Source organism: Squalius cephalus (assembly GCF_949319135.1).
Source record: "Squalius cephalus genome assembly, chromosome: 21".
Lineage (NCBI taxonomy): Eukaryota > Metazoa > Chordata > Actinopteri > Cypriniformes > Leuciscidae > Squalius > Squalius cephalus.
The window spans coordinates 18,803,421-18,822,841 of NC_137142.1; the positions used below are offsets into that span (position 1 = coordinate 18,803,421).

General features: G+C 38.5%; 1 protein-coding gene across 2 annotated transcripts; it reads left to right on the forward strand.

Annotated features, from left to right (window-relative positions):
* Positions 1-3,576: 3,576 nt before the first annotated feature.
* On the forward strand, positions 3,577-16,831 carry sertad4 (SERTA domain containing 4). Of its 2 annotated transcripts, none has more exons than XM_079855608.1 (4): positions 3,577-4,324; positions 11,803-11,971; positions 12,159-12,286; positions 15,190-16,831. In XM_079855608.1, the coding sequence occupies exons 2-4, from the start codon at positions 11,818-11,820 to the stop codon at positions 15,919-15,921; spliced, it is 1,014 nt and encodes a 337-aa protein (XP_079711734.1). In that variant the 5' UTR covers positions 3,577-4,324; positions 11,803-11,817; the 3' UTR covers positions 15,922-16,831. The 2 variants fall into 2 exon arrangements, with proteins under 2 accessions (XP_079711734.1, XP_079711733.1); XM_079855607.1 differs by having other exon boundaries at positions 3,812-4,324; positions 15,187-16,825.
* Positions 16,832-19,421: the final 2,590 nt, after the last annotated feature.

Sequence of the window (19,421 nt, forward strand, 5' to 3'; positions counted from 1 at the left end):
GTGAGTCGTACAAAACCTTTCTTTTTAGTAAACTTTGTGTACACAAACAATGTTGTCAATGCTCGAGTTCATGTGTAGAGCCCCTGGTGATACTTCAAGCACAGTTTCATAGTGTTTTAAAAATAGCGATTTTTGATGCTATCATAGTAGTGCCCCTAGCACTCCCATTCAAAAGGCATTTTGACCGAAAACGAAAATACGGTCAATCTTAAAAGTGGCGTTTCCATTCTAATTATGCTTTTAAACGAAAGATTGCCTCGTAGATTAACAAAAATAGCCTAGGTTGCAATTTGGCGAGAGTTACCCTTTAAGAAATGGCAAATTAAAGTTTGGGAATTATATAGCAAAAACAATTTGTAGCAATTTTTTTAGCCCTAAAATAAAAGGGAAATGATAGGTGAATAACACTGATGTAGAAGCACCTTACTCTGATTTTTAGCCTAAACTTGACAGAAACTGTAAACTTGTCCTTCAAATCTAATTGGTTGATTGGAATTTTGTTCCAGAAGCAACAAAGATGATGATCCAGGAACATGTTGTACTTTGTGAAATCAGGTTCTGGTAAGAGGAAAACAGGAAGAAAAAAATGGGAAAAACTACACCACCATGTGGTGCAATGTTACGTACAGCGTGTGAGCAAAAATCCAGTTGTTTGACTGTAGATTCTTTCTGTTAAATAACTGTTTTGGAAACAGTGTCAAAAGACAAATTGCTATCAGCTACAGATGAGGGTTAGGGTTAGGGTTAGGGTGCAATCGCTCACTACTTGGACTGGGCAAATGTCCATTGTCCGTTTATTTGTAAACTGCTTGTTATTTACTGTCATTGTGAAGCGTCCTTGAGCTTGGGAAAGGCGCTATATAAATTAAACTTATTATTATTATTATTATTATTAAATTCTGTGACTCAGTTTAGAGGAGGAGACAGAAAAGTTGTATTTGATTTAAGAGGGCAACTGTTTTGCCTCACATACATTTACTATCATACCAATCAATATGTTCATGTACCTCTCCTGTCATATGCACTTTGGATGCTCATAAATAAGTAGACATGACACGTCACAACCCTACTAAGTGCTTGTCTGCGTGAGGGGAGTGTGTTTTGAAGGGCCCATTAAACTTTCAGTTTTATCCTGAAGGAAAGAGCTATCTTCAGAGTGCTTAAACATGGACAGCAGCTCCCTGCAAGTCAATATTTATTCCCGCTGCTTGGCTGGAGTGAATAAAGAGAAATCTGAACTCTGTGACCTTACTACTAGAATGTAGCAGAAACCGAACCATGCTGTAAGATTAGAGGGTGAATGAATAGTCATCAAAACAAGTGTATGTGTCTAAAGATATAATTCATAAATCAAAAAGTGTCCTCTACTGCTGAAATAAGAGCAGGAATAAATAGAAATAAATGTTTTCTAAAATATGGTCCTGCTTATTACAATCAATTCCCCTTTACTACATACTAAAGGACAGGGAGAGAGATTCACTATAAAAGTGCTGGTACAGTTAACCACAATGCATGGTTTCCATTTATTTAAAAGATGCTGTTTCTCTCTGGAGCTTCCAGTCACCTGGAAAAGTACTTCAACACAGGGCTGCTTTTCACACAAGAAAATAAATTACCGACTCTGGCACAGAAGTGTATGTCTGCTTCTAACTAGAAACAGGGTGTGTTTTTTGGAACCATGGAGTCAGTTAAAGAGAAACTGAGCAAGAAAAAAAAACTTGTGCGTGTCTGTGTGTGTCTTGTTCTTGTAAGGCCTCAAATATATAGTAAAATCTCATAGATGTGATGACGGTCACCATTGTAAATAAATAAATAAAATAATGACAATAATAATAAAACAATAAATAATTAAATAAAAATCTAAACTTGCCAAATGAGTCTGTTTAGGGTTGTTCTAAAAAAAAAGTCTTCAAAAATAAAACTTCTTCTGATGGTTATTTGTAATAGCGTAATTAAAATAATAATAATAACAACAAATAAATACAAATATATAAAAATTAAAAAAAATCTGGTGGTGGGTCTATAAAGAGTAGCCTATGTTTAGTGTGGTAGCTGGTTATAATCAGCTAATGTTAAAGGGGTGGTTGATTATGATTTCACTTTTCTAACTTTAGTTAGTGTGTAATGTTGCTGTTTGAGCATAAACAACATCTGGAAATTAACAATGCTCAAAGTTCAAAGCAAAGGGAGATATTTTCTTTTAAAGAAATAGCTTTTTAAGGACTACAACAAATGGCTGGTAGGGACTACATGACATTCCTCCCGGGTTAGTGACATCACTAACCCTACAATTTGCATAAACCCCGCCCCCGGGAACACCATTTATAGATTATCATGACAGAATATGCTAATCAATGACTAGAAGATAACTACACATAAACTATCTAAAATCATCAACTAACCATTCAGAAATGTCCTGTTGCATTCTGTTGTCACTTCTTGAGTCTCTCCATCATTGTCCGACTCCGGTTTGAACATAAAAGGCTAAAAGTTTCTGAAATTTTCAGTGCTTGTCTGTGTGGGGCATAGACTGTAAAAAAAGATGGACGACGCCCCTTCGTTCTCTTCCATTGATGAAAACTGAAGCCGCCAGAGTCCCGATATGGCGCTGACATATTGGAACTTGAGTCTGCGCAGTAGCGATCTCGGGACCAGACCTGCGCAGTAGTGAGCAGGAAGTAAAGCCGCGAGATCAACGCTCCGCCTTCACTCTCGCAGAACGCACTCAGGGAAAGTGGATTCTGCACACTTTTTAAAAAATTGATTGCAGTACGACGAGAGGCTTGTTAAAATAAAGTAAATACAATCTCCTCAGTCCTCCGAAGATCCCGAAAAAAATGTCCGTTGGTGCTTCAGTGACTACTTCGCACGAGAACCTGTCAATCACAGCTGTCAATCATGACGTTACACCACCGCATCACGTAACTAACTAAAAAACAACTTATTTTTGAAACAGACACTTGAACTTACATCAGCGTGATAAAAATGACAGCAAATGAAAGAAACCACCTTTGGAAAAAAGATATTTGAACTGTAATTTAATTGTTTAGTTGGTCTCACGTCCCGTTGAATAACACGGGGAGGCGGGGCTTATGACCTATACTAGGACCAGCCACCGGGGGGCGATCGAGACGTTTTGGCTTCACTTTTCAGTGCTTGTGCGGCACGCTTGGTGTGGGGTAAAAGGACACAAGCTGTTGAAGCTCCGCCCCCTGTGCTGGGCGCAGCAGCTCATTTGCATTTAAAGTGACAAAAACGTGTGTTTATTTTTTACAGTCTATGGTTTTCATTCACCCTCAAAAAGTGACAACTTTAACATGCTATATAAAAATATCTGTGGGGTATTTTGAGCTAAAACTTCACATACACACTCTGGGGACATCAAAGACTTATTTTACATTGTGAAAAGGGCATTATACCACCCCTTTAACAAACAGGTGTGTGTGTGTGTGTGTGTGTGTGTGTGTGTGTGTGTGTGTGTGTGTGTGTGTGTGTGTGTGTCATATATGCCAATAAACTCTAAAGATCATGGGAAGTCTATTGGAGACCTTTACACTAGGTGTAGGCTACAAGTTTGTGCGTGTGAGAGGATAGAGAGTGATGGAGGGACCTGTATCGCAGCCAAAGAACCAAAAATCGGCACGACTTGGCGTTCACTCCACCTCTTCTACAGGGAACACCGGAGAAAAGCGCTCAGGAGCGCGGCTGGAAAATACGGACCGCCGCTCCTGAAAGGGGAAATGTCTAACAGATGATTGGCCACGTGCCCGCCCGCTCCACTTATGCTGCGCGCTCCCGGGCGCAAGTTAACGCAGCTCCTCTGATCAAACCCAGACACACACACACACACAAACCACCGAGGAAGCATTGCTGCTGCTGGGACAGGACGAGACTGATCCTGAGGGAAAAAGCTGCTGCTGTTTATTCCGAGGAATGGGGCGACGCTGCTCGTGTCCACTGACGTTAACGAGCCCAGTTCAAAGCAAACACTGCAACGTCGCACCGTCTACCGGTGAGGTCACTGAGGCACAAAGCAGCAGAGCGACCTGCACAGCGGAGATTCCTTCACATCACAGCGGCTTTGTTCGTGCGCTGACTGACTGCTTGGCTTTGGATGGTATATTTTCCGTAGAACCCTATCGATTATTGTAAGCCAGAGAGCCGCGCGCTGATGGATCGTGGATAAGTTGTTATTGATGAACACAGCGGGACTACAGAAGCGGAACCCAGAGGAGAAAAACAGAGCGCGTCCGTAACGACACATCTGAGTGCGCTTCATATATATAACAACACATCTTTGACTTAGCCATCACCATAGTTAAAGGTAAGCCTGAGTAATATCTACTGAACAGATTGATCGGTTTTCAGAGTTCCGCGCCACCAGTCTCCGCGGAGGCAGACAGATATGGCACTGTGCCAACACAGATAAACTACACTTATGATCTCTGAAGTGTGATACAACTATTTCGTTCAAGCACACTAGAGTACACACAGTCTGCTGCGTTACGGGAAGTTGTAGTAAGGAAATATTAGCCTAAATGTATAACTATATATTGGGAATGCACAAGGCAAAGTGTGTAAAATTACGTCCTGTAAACACCATTTTGCCTTCACTGGTTTATTAAATGGTCCTGCGGTGATAAATTCGCTTTCTTTAAGTATTTCTAAAATATTATTTTATGTCTATAATATAGGCTAAGCTATTTATTTAGCCAAATAAATATATTAAAACACACACACACACACACACACACATATATATATATATAATATTTTTTAGAAAAACCAAGGTCTTTATTCCTTCATTTATTAATTATGGTTTGTAACATTTACTGCAATCACACTTTGAATCTCTAAAGAAGCTATTGACAGTGAGGTCACACAATGTTCCTTTCACACATTAAAACACTTAATCTCTCTCTCTCTCTCTCTCTCTCTCTCTCTCTCTCTCTCCTCTCTCTCTCTCTCTCTCTCTCTCTCTCTCTCTCTCTCTCTCTCTCTCTCTCTCTCTCTCTCTCTCTCTCTCTCTCTCTCTCTCTCTCTCTCTCTCTCTCTCTCTCTCTCTCTCTCTCTCTCTCTCTCTCTCTCTCTCTCTGTGTGTGTGTTTAAGGGCAGGGTGCCAGAATTCTGTTACTGCTTGATTCCCTTAGAAGGAGATGAAGTGTACAACATGAAAGCACAATACCTTTATAGATGGACGCAGAGTGTGTATATCTGTCCTCGTGAATGCACAATTACTGCTGCACAGGAAAATTGTGCATTGGTGTCTGCGTAGTGTAAGGCAATTGCACATCTGTGTGTAAGGCTATTGTTGTTGTTGTTGTGCAAGAGAGAGAGATGCTATTGTGCGTGGCTGAGATGGTATGTGTGTGTGAGTGGGATTATTTCTTGCTTCATTATCAGCAATGGGTTCACTGCGATGGCTGTGGCATCTGTTCCTGGTGCCGGGGGGCAAGAGTGTGTGTGTTTGTGTGCATGTGGGTATTCCCCCTGAGATCACTGTGCCAGTTTAAGAGTGTCTGGCATACTGCCACGCATTGATCCCTCGATCTACAGCAGGCACAAAGGAAAACCCACGCAATCGTTTACCGCCTGTGGTTCTCATCAGTCCATTCCAGTCATTTGTGTCTGGGCACAGTGTGGATTTACTTCAAGAGACTTCTGAGGAGTCTGCGGGCTGCTCATAATCATCTAAAACTTTAACCAGGGCAGTTTCAGAAAACTGTGGTTTGGGAGGGACACGGCACATCCTGTGCAGATCGTTTTCCTGTCAAACTGACTCATTCAAAGGCTCACCTCATTCAAACACCCACAAAAGAAACTGTAGATCAACATTAGATATTGTACGTGGTGAAAACTGTACTGTCATCAAATTAGGTACAAACACATTCTCCACAGTCAGGTTTTTGGATAGTCGCACTACACCCTTCATCTCTCTGTCCAGGTATATGAATTACCACATTACACCAGCATTCAAAAGTTTGGGGTCAGTAAAAAAAAAATATTTGTTTTAAAGAAATGAATACTTTTATTCAGCAAGGACACATTACATTGATCAAAAGTGACAAAGCTATTTATAATGTTACCAAAAATGTTATTTTTTTAACTTTCTATTCATCAATTATTCCAGATTTTCTTTTATTATGGTTACCACAAAAATATTATTTTTAACATTAAAATTGAAAAGAGTTTAATATACAGTACAACCTACAGTAAAACCGATTTTAAATTGTAATAATATTCCACAATTTTACAGTTTTTACTGTATTTTTGATCAAATAAATGCATCCTTGGGCAGCATAAAAAGATTATTTTACTCATTGCAGAATAATATGCTGAGTCAGTTTTTCACCCATTGTGTAGGCCTAATAATATTAACGATAATGCTAAATTAAATAATGCATTTCTGTTTTGAGTGTGAGTTCATAAGACAAAAAAAATATTAGGAAACACTCATACACTTTCAATAGACTAAAAAAAAAACTCCCCAGCAAACATTGGTCCGACGTCAACGTCGTGTCCCTGACCAAAAATAGTCGCGGTAGATAACGTCAAAGATGTCCGTTCAACTTTCATTTTGGAACTATTTTTCAACCATGACGGGTTGAAACGGTCACATGACTTTTCAACGGTCATTAAACATCCAAATGTTTCCTGGGTCTCTAAAGTTTCTGTCTGAACACAAATCACAGTCATCACAAAAAAATAAATCAGAGCCCACCATGATGTAAAAGTCATGCTCATTTGATCGATGTGATTACCCGTCCCCTTTGAGTACACAGAGAGCACGTGCTGCCCTCCCTCTGTCTCAAACACACACACACACACACACTGCCTCAGGCTCTGACTCTTAACAGCAGGGATGCATGGGTAGCCAGAACATTCCTTCAGCACTGATGTGGCGTTGTGTCAACACGCTCATGTTACAGCGCTAACCTCACACACGCATACGCTCACACATTGCTTTTGGCTGGAGTTGATATAACTTTTCTCCTATTTTACCTGTCTGTTACACTCTTCGCTTGCAGTGCAGACATGGTATAACTTTTTTCTCTCTTGCTTTGAGTTGGAAGTAACCTAGACAAGCTGAGCAGCAACAGAGCATTTGGCAGGCGGGATGGGTGTTCCTACCTCTCTTTTTTTCCTCTTTCATTTTTTTTCGCTCTTTCTTTGTATGTGTGTGTGTGCCAGACATGTTTGGATGGATGTTTTACCTCCTCGACTGGGTGTTTTCTGTCTGTGTGAGAGAATTAAAGAGACTACCTAATGACCTAGATTACAGACTGCAGGATGTGTTCAGATCTCCAACTCAACATTTCGATTCTTAAATAAACCTCCTCTGTCTCGCTGATAGATTCAGGTCATGGAACCCGAAACTGTTGAATGGGAGTCAAGCACACACATGGTTTAAATGCTTCCAGCAACCTCGACAGAAAGCAGTTTCTGAGCAGATGGATGATAGTTCCTGGAGAGATGTGTAAGTGTGTGTGTAATAGCCTTACGGTTGGCAAAGTCGCGCTGCGGTCTTTTCACCTTATGGTAAATTGGGGCGTCACCGCAGCAGGGTGTGTTTCACACTTTACTGTGTGACTCTTTGTAGTCAATTTGGGTTCTGCATGTGTGTGCATGAACTAAAGAAGTCATTCATAAATCATAAATCATGTTGTTCTAACTTCAAAACCTGTATGACTTTTTTTCTGCTGTGGACAAATTTCAAAAAAGCACAATAAAAATATCCTAAACTAGTTCGTACGACTTGCGTTCCAAGTCGTAAAAGAGCTTTTTGGTTGAACAAGTCAATTTCTTTAATGTTATATACACTTGGTGTGTATTTTTCAAACAGAATGTGGTTTTCACTAGAAAGTCATAAATTCACATCAGAAATTGTTGCCTCTGTGAACATGTGCGCAGTTTCACCTCCATATTTTGTCATAAATTACATCTTTGAACTTGAGTGTTTATATCAGTTACTCATGTTTCTCATAAATCATGTGTCTGTTTCTGGGTCAGGCTGTGTGGGCAGACTGGCGTTGATGATGACTCTTTAGATCTGTGCATGTGCCAGTGTGTCTCTGCTACACAGACCAAGAACAAGTTTGTGGTCGACTTTCGCTGGAGTTCTAGAATGATCTGTCAGCCTGGTGTTCCAGAGAGCAGAGCAGAATATGAGCTGATGCCTGAAGTTGTTCTCGTAACCTGATTAATTGTGCAGCGTTTCTTATGTCTGCTCCGTCTCTCTTTCTTGCTTACTTTCTATTGACAAGGCAATTTGGAAATTGTTTAAATAATTTCAAAGGAATACATTTTCTGGAATACTAACCACCCAGTAAGACTATGGTTCTTAATAAGCTATACAAAAGAAGTGCATGTCCCCAGAAGTTAGCTAAATCTGACAAAACATACCTTTGGGGGCATTAGAGGATGTTCTCAAGTGAAAAAAAAAAAAAGTAATATATTTAAGTAACATTTTATGTAATTATTTATATGCAATTATTTAAATATTAATTCTAATTAAATATATATCACCACACAAAGATTTGGGGTTAGTAAGATTAAAAAAATTATATTTTTATTCAGCAAGGATGCATATAGACATTTATAATGTTACAAAAAAATAATATTTCAAATAAATGCTGGGGTGTTTTTTCCCCAACTATGCTGGGTATTCAAAGAATCCTGTAAAATCATTTTTTAAAAAAACATTAAGCAGCACAATCATTTTCTACATTTATCATAAGAAATGTTTTTTGAGCACCAAATCAGAAAACTTGTATGTTTTCTGAAGGATCATGTGACAATGAAGACTGGACTAATGGCTGATAAAAAGCAACTTTTTAAAAATCAAATTTGAGCTATTTTTATTAAATAAATGCAGCCTTGGTTAGCATAAGAGACTATTTTTTAAAATATAAAAAAATCATAAAAAGTTCGGAAATATATTTTTGGAAATATAATTTTTTTTCAGGATTATTTGATGAATATGTTGTTCAGTATGTTCAATTAACAACATTTATTTGAATTTTTTTAATAAATTGTTTTAGTAAATTTATTAAAGCATTGAAACATTTAGTAACATTATAAATGTCTTTACTGTTGAATTTAATGCATCCTTGATGAATAAAAGTATTAATTTCTCTCTTTTTTAGTCTTACCACAAATGTTTGATTTGTATCATTGTTTACACAAAAAAATGTTAAGCAGCAAAAACATTGATAATAAATGTTTCTTGAGCAACAAATCAGCATATTAGAATAATTTCTGAAGGATCATGTGACACTGAAGACTGGAGTAATGATGCTGAAAATTCACCTTTGATCACATGAATAAATCACATTTTACTATATTCACAGTAAAATGTGTATGTATATATACACACACACACACACACACACACACACACGTCCCTATTGAGACAGTTAAGTAAACGTGTGAGTGAGCTTTACCAGCTTTTTATAACTCCGTAAAGAGTTAAAAAGTATCATGAGCTTTGGATGTTGTGGTTTTAGTGAGTAAAGCCAAAAACTACATTATCTCAATGGAAACCTGCAATTGTGGTTCTTGCATAGGAAAAACCACAACGGCAGAACTGAAAGCTTATCCCTTACATGATTCCTTAGTTTGGATCGCTCATTCTTTCTTTTTTCTTTTTTTTCGCTCTCTCTGCTGTTTTTAGCATCAACTGTGTTTTATAATTTGTAGTTTTAGCATCTACTGAGCTTCACAGTTCTAGTACACACTCGCTTCTGTACCCTGTGATATTTGTGTATGTGTGCGTGTGTGACTGATGAGGTGCAAATCCAACAGATCCAGCACCTTTTTATGTTTTCTTCACATGAAAAGGAAAGTGGAAGAGATGGAGGGAGAGAGAGAGAGAGAGAGAGAGTGCATAAAAGCACAAAACGAGCAAAGAGACAAAGACAGACCGTGTGTGTGTGTGTGTGTGTGTGTGTGTGTGTGTGTGTGTGTGTGTTTGAGCAAGCTCTGCTTCTGTGTCAGCTCTCTGTCTTCTAAAGCGTAAATTCAAAGCAGAGTTGTGGGCGGAATGAGAAACAGGTAACGACAGTATGAGGGAGAGGAGGAGAGCAGGATCTGCTCTGATTAAACACGTCTCTCCCACATGAGCTCAGTGTGATCCAAACCCTGCGGACACAGACTAAAAAGAGGACGGGTTATTACAGCCGAATTAAGCTTACTTGCAAGAGGAACATTGTTTTTGTCCGTGTGCGTGCACTTTTTTTTTTTTTTTTTTTAAACTCTTTTTTTTGTGGGATTTTTACCATTTCAGTTTTAACCGACTTTTTATTTACGTATGTATACTTCAGTCAAATGAATTTGTTCATTTGGTGCAATTAATTATTAAAATTGTATTTAAAAATTATTAAAATAAACAATTATAATGGAATAACATACACCTAATTAATCATGTCCACTAACACGCTATATACATTTCATAATGAGACAATTTTTTTCGAAAAGAAGGTTGAAAAAGAACAAAAAGCAATAATAATAATAAAAAAGACAATAAAAAAAATATCGCATATGGAATACAAGACAAGTTTCTTGTGTGAATCTACCTCAGACAGACTAACAATGATTAATGATATGCAAATAAAACTGCCAAATTGTGTGTTTATGTCAATGCTTTTTTTGCCACAAAAAAATCTTATTTTGGGGGCTTTTCTCAGTAAATACTGATATATGTGATTAATTTGAATAATTTAGTGACACCATATGCATTAAATGTTTTAATCGATTGACAGCCCTAATAGTTACAAATAAATATTGTTTGTTGCCATGTGAGAATTGTGTATAGTGATACAGAACAGCCTGCATGGCGAAATAGCAGTTCAATATGTGCCAACTGAACCCACTACATGAGAGTAATAGTGTGTGTGTGAAATTGTCAGTGAAGATTAATGACCTTTGTAGAGGCAGTCATCCAGAACTTTCCCCCTCTCTCTCTCTCCTGTCACTGTGTGTGTGTGTGGTTGAACAGAGAACAAAATTATTAAAGTGAGATCACACAATAAGATAAGGTATCTGTCTTAGCAGCTTATATTGAATCTTGTTCTCTCTCCATGTCGTTATCGGAGAGTGTGTTTGTGTGGTTTTGCTCTATTAGCCGTTTTAAAGGTTCTCTGTGTTTTTCAAATGCCTTGTTAATACAATCTTCAAAGATAGAGGAAATAACCAAAGAATGTGAAGTAGCACAGTGTTGTTGAGAGGTTGCTTTCTTTAAAGGGGTTATAATGAGGATTCAAATTGTTCCTGATCTTTTGAGATAAAAGAGTTCATTGTACTATGAAAACATACGGTAACTACATTTCAGAACTAAAAACCTGCTCCCCATTGAGAAATACTCATTTCAGCACAGATTGTTTTATAAAGCTGACATAAATATAATACAAGCTTTACAAAGAGGCTGTTTTTGAAGGATTGGACAGTTAAAAAATGTAACAAAAACTAATTATGACTTTTTTTGCACACAAAAAAAACTTTACTAGCATTAAACTTTACTAAGGAGTGGGCCTCTGGTTTAAAAAGAAATAATTATATATCAACAGATTTTGTCTATACAATGAATGTCAAAGGGGTCCAAAACAACATTGGACTCCACTGACTTTCACCGAACAGAAAAAAAACAACTGATATCTTTTTTGGTGTTTCATAGAAGAAAGAAAGTAATACAGGTTTTGAATGTGAATGACAGAATTTTCATTTGTGAGAGAACTTTCCCTTTAACATAATGATTTCATTATATGATGTTTTTTTTAGAATCATGTTTGTGTTTTTGTTGTTTAGAACTGAGGTGAAACCATGGCTTTGGTCTTATCAAAGAACCCCTTTTGTGAACCCGAGGCTGAAGCACCGCCATCAATCTACCAACCGATTTGGGAATCTGAACACTGCAGTAAAAGCTGTGTCTCCACCCCCTCACCACCAGGGGGTGACACCCAAGGGCTCAGAGAAGGTTTGAAACTAATCTCATTTCTGAAAATCACACTACCATGATCAGATGGTTCTCATGATGTTCTGTTCCAAAGTAGGCGTTTCAAAATCCAGTTTTGACACTTAAAAACAGGCCAGAAATTCTCTTCATTCCAGTCTTTAATCTAGAAGACGTAGCCTATTAATGAGCCTTCCCATTTTGTCTCCAGAGCCCCATTACAGACGAGTTCCTGATCATGTGATGGATCGTGTGGCCATGTCACGGATCTCTTATTTCAAGAGGAAGTTTGTGGAGGATGAAGAACCTGTACTGAGCTTCAGGCGTTACTGTCACACTGTGAGTCTACAGAATTCTAGCTCTACAGAATTTGGCATATTTCTACACAACACATCATATGTTTTTCACTTTGGTAATTCATAAAATTATATGAAGTTTGGACACTTGGACTAAGTTTTAATATTGTAAAGGTGTGGTCACATTAGTCAAATTGCGATCCACTGACTGTTGTCAATAGTGTAGTTATGTATGAAGCACATCTCACACAGAAGTCACTTTCAAACCAAGCAGCTTTCTTTAGGTTAACGCAGAGAATTTGCATGACCATACTTTTGAACCCATTGCAAAATCTGCACACGGAAGTCGTTCACCCTGGCTTGTAAATACCTTTTGTGTGGATTCCTAATGGATTTTGCAAAAATGAACTGAGCAACAACAAAAAAAATTTTTCATTTTTACTTTAACATTTAGGGTGTGTTCACACTTGGCAGGTTTGGTTTGATTAAAAACTCTGGTGCGATTGCTCTGTCAGTGTGGTTCAATTGAATATATGTGAATGCTGCCGTCCAAATCTTGGTGCGCACCAAACAAGCAAACCGAGACTCCTGAAAAGGTGGGTCTTGATCTGCTTCCAAACAAACTCTTGGGTGGGGTCAACTGAAATATGAATGCAACACGGACCAAAGACATCTAAACAAACCAAAAACAGGACGTGATGTCACAAGATGCGACCCTAAAAAAGACAGAATGCTCAGGCATTACACTATAAGCATCGGAAACTCAGTCTCCTTGTAGCAAATCTTCATTTGTGTGCAACAGAGGAATTCCTGGCATTGTTTTGACTACATTACAGATTTTATAAGCTCTTCATGAGTTCTCAGCTCATAAAAATGCCATCATATGTACGCAAAATATATGTCATAAACGCTGTTTTGTTTTGTTTTGTATCTTTAGGTTCTGTCTTATTATGCCCCGTTTTACAAGATGTAAAATAAGTCTCAGGTGTCTCCAGTATGTGTCTGAAGTTTCAGCTCAAAATACCCCACAGATCATTTATTACACCATGTTGCAAATGGCCATTTTTGAGTGGAAGGAAAAACATGCTGTTTTCGTGCATATATCTTTAAAGGCAAATGAGCTGCTGCTCCCCACCCCGCTTTCCAGGAGAGGGCGGAGCCTTTACAGCTCGTGCCTTGGATACTCTGCCAAAAAAACAAACATATGTTTGCTCTATTTCTATATCTATTTCTATATCAGTATAAACTTCTGATAAGATGGTTTTCTGAGCGCACACATCCGAAGCACACGCACAGAAAGCTGGATGTCAGATGGCACGTCCCGTGAGTATTAAACTAAGTTCTATTCCAGGTCGTATTGTGCTTAAACTTTCAAATACAATGTGCATGTGAAGAATCAGTGGTTAAAATTAATCTTTACCACGATACCAACAGCAGTATAATCCTAAACTTTTGCTGTGTTCCCTTTATTTTACTGACTGCTTCTCAAATCTCGGAGTTCAATGCAGGATTCGCTAACCGCTTGCATTTGAAAGATGGCTTAGTTTTGAGTTTTATTTTGTGTTGGTCTCCTGCTAACTGGTTAACTCACATTATTACTGTCTTACTGAAATACTTCTGCTAATCAGTTGTGGGCCACTATTACCTAAAACTGTGTCTATTAATGCAGATTGTCTGTCGTTCTCACTACTTTGAGGAAAGATTAAGCATGAAGCAAGATTTGTTTTACCAACGTTTATGTTACATCAGTCATTTACGCTAGAGCTCGGCTAATGTATGCACTGTTATTGATACAGTTTCCACATGTTCACCGCAATAAATTAGAAAAATACTCTGTAAATAAATAAGTACAAGTAAAATAATCGGTTTGTTGATGGACATGCACTTGTTAATGCTGATGGTGAGGAATTACAGTTGCAACATCTCATAATGTACCTCAAACTGAGTAGTGTATCACTGAGAAACGTCCTGCTCGAGTTGTCCTTGCGATGGAGGTTCGGGTTGAATAACTAGTTCTTCCAGTGTTTCATCATCGCACTCGCGCTCGGATTGATATGGTAAAATCAACGTCATTGTTTGCTACTGTGTTTAGTTTACGGTGTAGGAAGCCTCAGGACAAACAGAGCTGACGTTGTTATGGAAATGGGCGTTTTCGACATGGTAGACCAATCACAACAGACTGAGCTGTCTGGCCAATCAGAGCAGAGTAGCTCGCGGGAAAAAGGGATTTAGAGAGATTGATTCATCTGATGAGTCGTTTGAGAATCATTGAAAATCTGTGCAAATGGGGTCTATGCTAATAGCGCGGAGTCCGTCAGTAGTCATGGGCGTCACATTGCATAAACTGCAAACGGCTTATTCTGAGACTCTGCTCATGATTTATGGGGATTTTTACATTTATGTTCAAACATCATGTAAAAGTGATTTTTAGCATAATAAGTGCCCTTTAAAAATCACAAGTGAACCAGGACTAAATGTATCATTTTCTTTTTTGCTCTGGACCAAAAGAACCAAGAGAACTGAACTACAAGTGTAAACACACCCTTAGTTTGACATTATTTGGATCAACTCAGATTTCAGCTGTTAGAAAGCTGTATTAAAAAATACAAAAGCTAAATACATTTTCTCAGTCATTTTAAATTATTTTCTGCTCATAGTGCATTTTTACGCAGATTTCAGATTGTCAGGTTTTTTTATTCAATTCAGTTTTAGTTTTTAGTCACATTTTATTGAACGGTCATATTTTTGCACTGCTAGTTTCATAATAGCTTTTGTTTCCCTAATTTACTGTATATCACTTTATGACACTGCGCAATGATCAGCGAACAAAACAAAACATTTAACCCTTAGATTTGATCCCCACAACATGTAATGAATCATAAAGGTTAACTTGATAACTGACCTTACCTCACTTATGAATGCTCATAGTGTCTTCTGGGCCAGCAGGTGTCACCAGTCCTGGAGGAGCGTGCTAACATTCTCCGTCTCTCTCTGGAGAAGCTGCGTTTCATGGATGACCCTGAGTCCTTCTTGCGGCGGTCTGTGCTCATCAACAACCTTCTCCGGCGTCTCAGAAATGAAATCCTCCTCCAGAGTGACTGGTGTTTCCCATCAGGTCAGACAACCATGCCTTGTCCCCTCCAAACCCCAGCCACGAATACACCACTCCCCCCTCCTACCCTGCAGCCCTGCATGACGCCACCCGGGCCGTATCGCAAACGCCTGCGTCTGCTGAGGAGGGAAGGACAGGAGTGCGTCCCAGCCTGCTGCTGTTTATACGCAGCCGGACGTTACCTCCAGCTCCCCCTGTCTGTGTACGAACGAGACGTATACTCCAACTCTCGCCCTTCTTCTTCATCATCATCATCATCATCATCATCATCAGTTAGATTTCCACAGCTGCGTGAGGTAGAGGATGAGGAGGAGGAGGACAGTGATGAAGAAGAGGACTCTGTGTGTCCTATGGTGGCTCTGTGTCAAGCAGAAACCAGAGAGCAGAACAGGACGAGCGATGGTCTCCGGCCGCAGAGCCACAGGGATGACAAGAGCCTGGAAAAAGAGACAGAAAAAGGGAAAGAGAGGGTTAGAGGAGGGGAGGTTTCACAGCGGTGGCTTTCAGACACTATAGGTGCTGGACACCATGGATCCCTCGCTAGGGCTCACGCCAGGGGAAAATAACAAATGAACACATGCTGTGGAAACAAAAGAAGAAACTGGTTTCCAGCAGTCTCATAGATCAATTATACAAACCAGAATATCAGTGGTCAATGATTTTGAAATTTATTGTGCATTTTGTACTTCTGGATTACACAACACCACAAATCAAAAGGGACAGCAAATTCACATATTGCTCTGTCTTTTGTGAAAACTACCATACTGTGCCTTAAATGCTCTTGTTTAATCTGTTTGCTGTGTTTGTGGAGTTTGTGGATATTTGTGACTGAACCACAGAGACAGGCACCATGTGAAGTGGAAAAAAAGACAATAATAATAAAATGTTCAAATTTTAATTTTGTTGATATCATAGGCACTTGAGAAATGCATGACATGGGTTGCTTTCTATGATTATCATTACATTTACATGCAGTGGATTTTAGCCAGAATGCATGAGGCCCTGAAGGTGGCCAACATTTTTAGAACAATCATATTCCCTTTAGCGCCCTTAACATTTCCGATATTTACATATTCAGGAATCAAAACGCATAGAGGTATCTCTATTAGGATAATTGACACTATCACAGATGACAGATTCCTGACCAGATACCTCAGTGTCCATGTTAATCTGTTGTCTTGAGGTCCACTGAGTCCAGTGATTCTTGGTATGAATGAGAGAATCTCCATTCACTATCAAAGTTTTTATTTTCATGCACTTTTTTTTATATTGGTTGTTTATGCGTTTTACATTTATTTTTTTACTTCTAAAAACACAAAATGGGAGACCCTCAGACAAGAGCAGAATTTATACTGGCAACAATGCTGGTAGGAAATGAAATGAAATCTTAAACATTGTTCGGGTTTGAATGTGTGTGTGTTTTTGTGAAATATGTTAAGAATAAAGGAATGATCCCGAGCCCACAATGTTCCCTTTATCTCCTTGTGATGTGATTATATCTGGCACACAGCTTATTTCTTTGGATTCACGCACACACATTCTCTCTCACTCATTCTCTCTCTTATTACTCTTGCTGTCACCTCTTCACTTCCTTCCTCTTCTCCATTATCACTATGGAAACAATGTTTACTGGAAAAGCAGTCTGGGATCCCCTGAGGCGAAAAAAGGTTCATGGCAAACACATACACGGTCAAACATCCACACATTCACTCAGTGGTTATTATGAACACACCCTGAGATGAGATTCTTTTAGATGGAGCACACTGCTTCTGTTAACGTATCAGACATAGGATGATGGAATTATTTGAGTCCACCTCTGGAATTTGTTGTTCAGTGTAGTTGTTCAGCTTCTAAACTTACATTAACTGTCATTTTAAGTTATCTTAATCCTGAGTCGTCAGGTTTTTACATTACACTGAACATTTGTAAATATTGTAAACATTTGCATATTTATTAGGTTCTTACTGTAGCATTGCTTGGAGAAGTACAGCCGTGACGAGTATGCAAACTGTTTAGGTTTCAATAGGCCCATCTGTTTGTCTATCAGTAGAAATCAGTAGTAGTAGCTACATTAATCCGCTTTAGTTTTCCTCGAATCTTCTGGAATATCCACATTTTTCCTACACCCCATGACGCTTTGCGCGGATTACGGGAGTAACTTCCGTTAAACTAAACAGCGAAAGGTTCGCTCTGTAAACGCAAACTAGAGATTCTACTCACCTTTCAACCATCTAAAATTAAAAGGACATTTAAAAGTGTAAAAGCATTAACAAATTACTTCCACAGACCATGAATAACCCCTAATTATTTCCGCAGACATGTTGTGACAGATAATAAATATCAGCAGCATTTCAGTGTGAGACTCTGCTCTCTTCTGTCAGTTTTATTCACACACTAAATACCGTTTTGGCGCTCTTTAATGTGCCTCAATTCAACTGGCACGTGAACTTATCATCTCTTCCCTTTTACTATAGTTATAGCACAAAATAAACATGAATGAACATCAGAGAGGGTATGATGAAAGATACAGTAGCCTACAACTTGTTTCATGTAATCACTCAATCAGTGTTTCAACAGTGTTAAAGTGTTTAAATATTTAACTTACATTCACCTCAGGAAAGCCATTTAATGACCAGCATAGTTTGCTAAAATTTAACTCTAGAGGAGCATTTAGCTAAATATGCACTAGGCCTATTCATTTTATGTTTACTCGAATATCATTAATATATATATATTATAGAAACCACCCCTCCCTCTGCAATAATTCTCCCTTCAAGCTGAAATCAAAAGTTGGCAGCCCTGATTATATTTACCTGCTTTAGAAACATTCCAGTAAACACTGCTTATAGGGATTAGAAGTGAAAAGGGGAGACAATTACATTTTAAAGCAACCGTGTGAAAAACCTGGAAAGAGACGTGAGGATTTTGGGTGTAAAACGAGAGAAATTTGCTAGAATTATTTTTACATGCTATATTTATTTTTATATATATATATATATATATATATATATATATATATATATATATATTCTAAATTCTTTTATTTAAGTGTCACTTAGTGTCAGTGCACTTTATTTTTTATTTATTTTTTTAAATCTTTTCAGACCCATTTATATATTGATGTAGGCTAGAAGTATGTTTTGTTATGAATGTGAGGAAGTGAAATTATAGAAATTACAGTAAAAATTACACACAAAAAAAAGTCAAGTCACGAGTTTGTGGCCGATATGAGCCCTTGATGTGCACTTTTATGAGCCATCGATGTGCAAGCAGCATTACGTCACAAAAGTCTGGACTCGGAGGAAGATCTCAAGAATCCTCTTGATGGAATCGACTCCAAGCTTTGAAGTTGACTCGAAATTCCCAATGCCTTGCAAACACAGAATCAATTGTTTTGGGGACCGATTAGCTCTCTTTCAGAATTACAAATGTGAAACCCTGTATAAAAAGTGGATTTAACAAAGGGTCATATAGCCTTATAAATATAAAAATTAAGGAAGCAACGTTGATTTTTGCCACTCGTGCTCTTTTTCTCATTACAAAATGTTTTGTCTTTCTCAGTCTCTCCTGAACCCTTCCTTCCTAACATATTGTTGCAGTTCAATCATTTTTTTCGCTCACTTCCCCCCCCCCCCCCCCCTCCCCCTCCCCCCCCACCCCACCAATCTCCTTTTTTCATATCTCTGCAATGACAGGTCTGGCTGCGGTTTTGCTTTATTTGAGGAAAGTGTTCCCAGTCTGACTAATGATGCAGGATTCGGGAGCTATCAGACAGGGAGAGGCATTTTTCATCAGGAAGAATGTTATTCGCGGAATTTACACACTGTTAAACTAACAAGACGTAAACAAAAAAGGTTCACACTTTCTGAATTCACTCAAATGTCACATGAGTCTAATTTCAACCATGACAGCCGGCCTCAGCATTCACCTCACCTTCCCTGGGGCACCATGGCAGTTTGAGAGAGAGGAACTGTGTGTGGGTGTGTTGTGATGCACAGTATGACAAGCATCATGTCATTGTCAACACTAATAGAGGAGCAGAGGAGCATGATGCCTCTACTCTCTC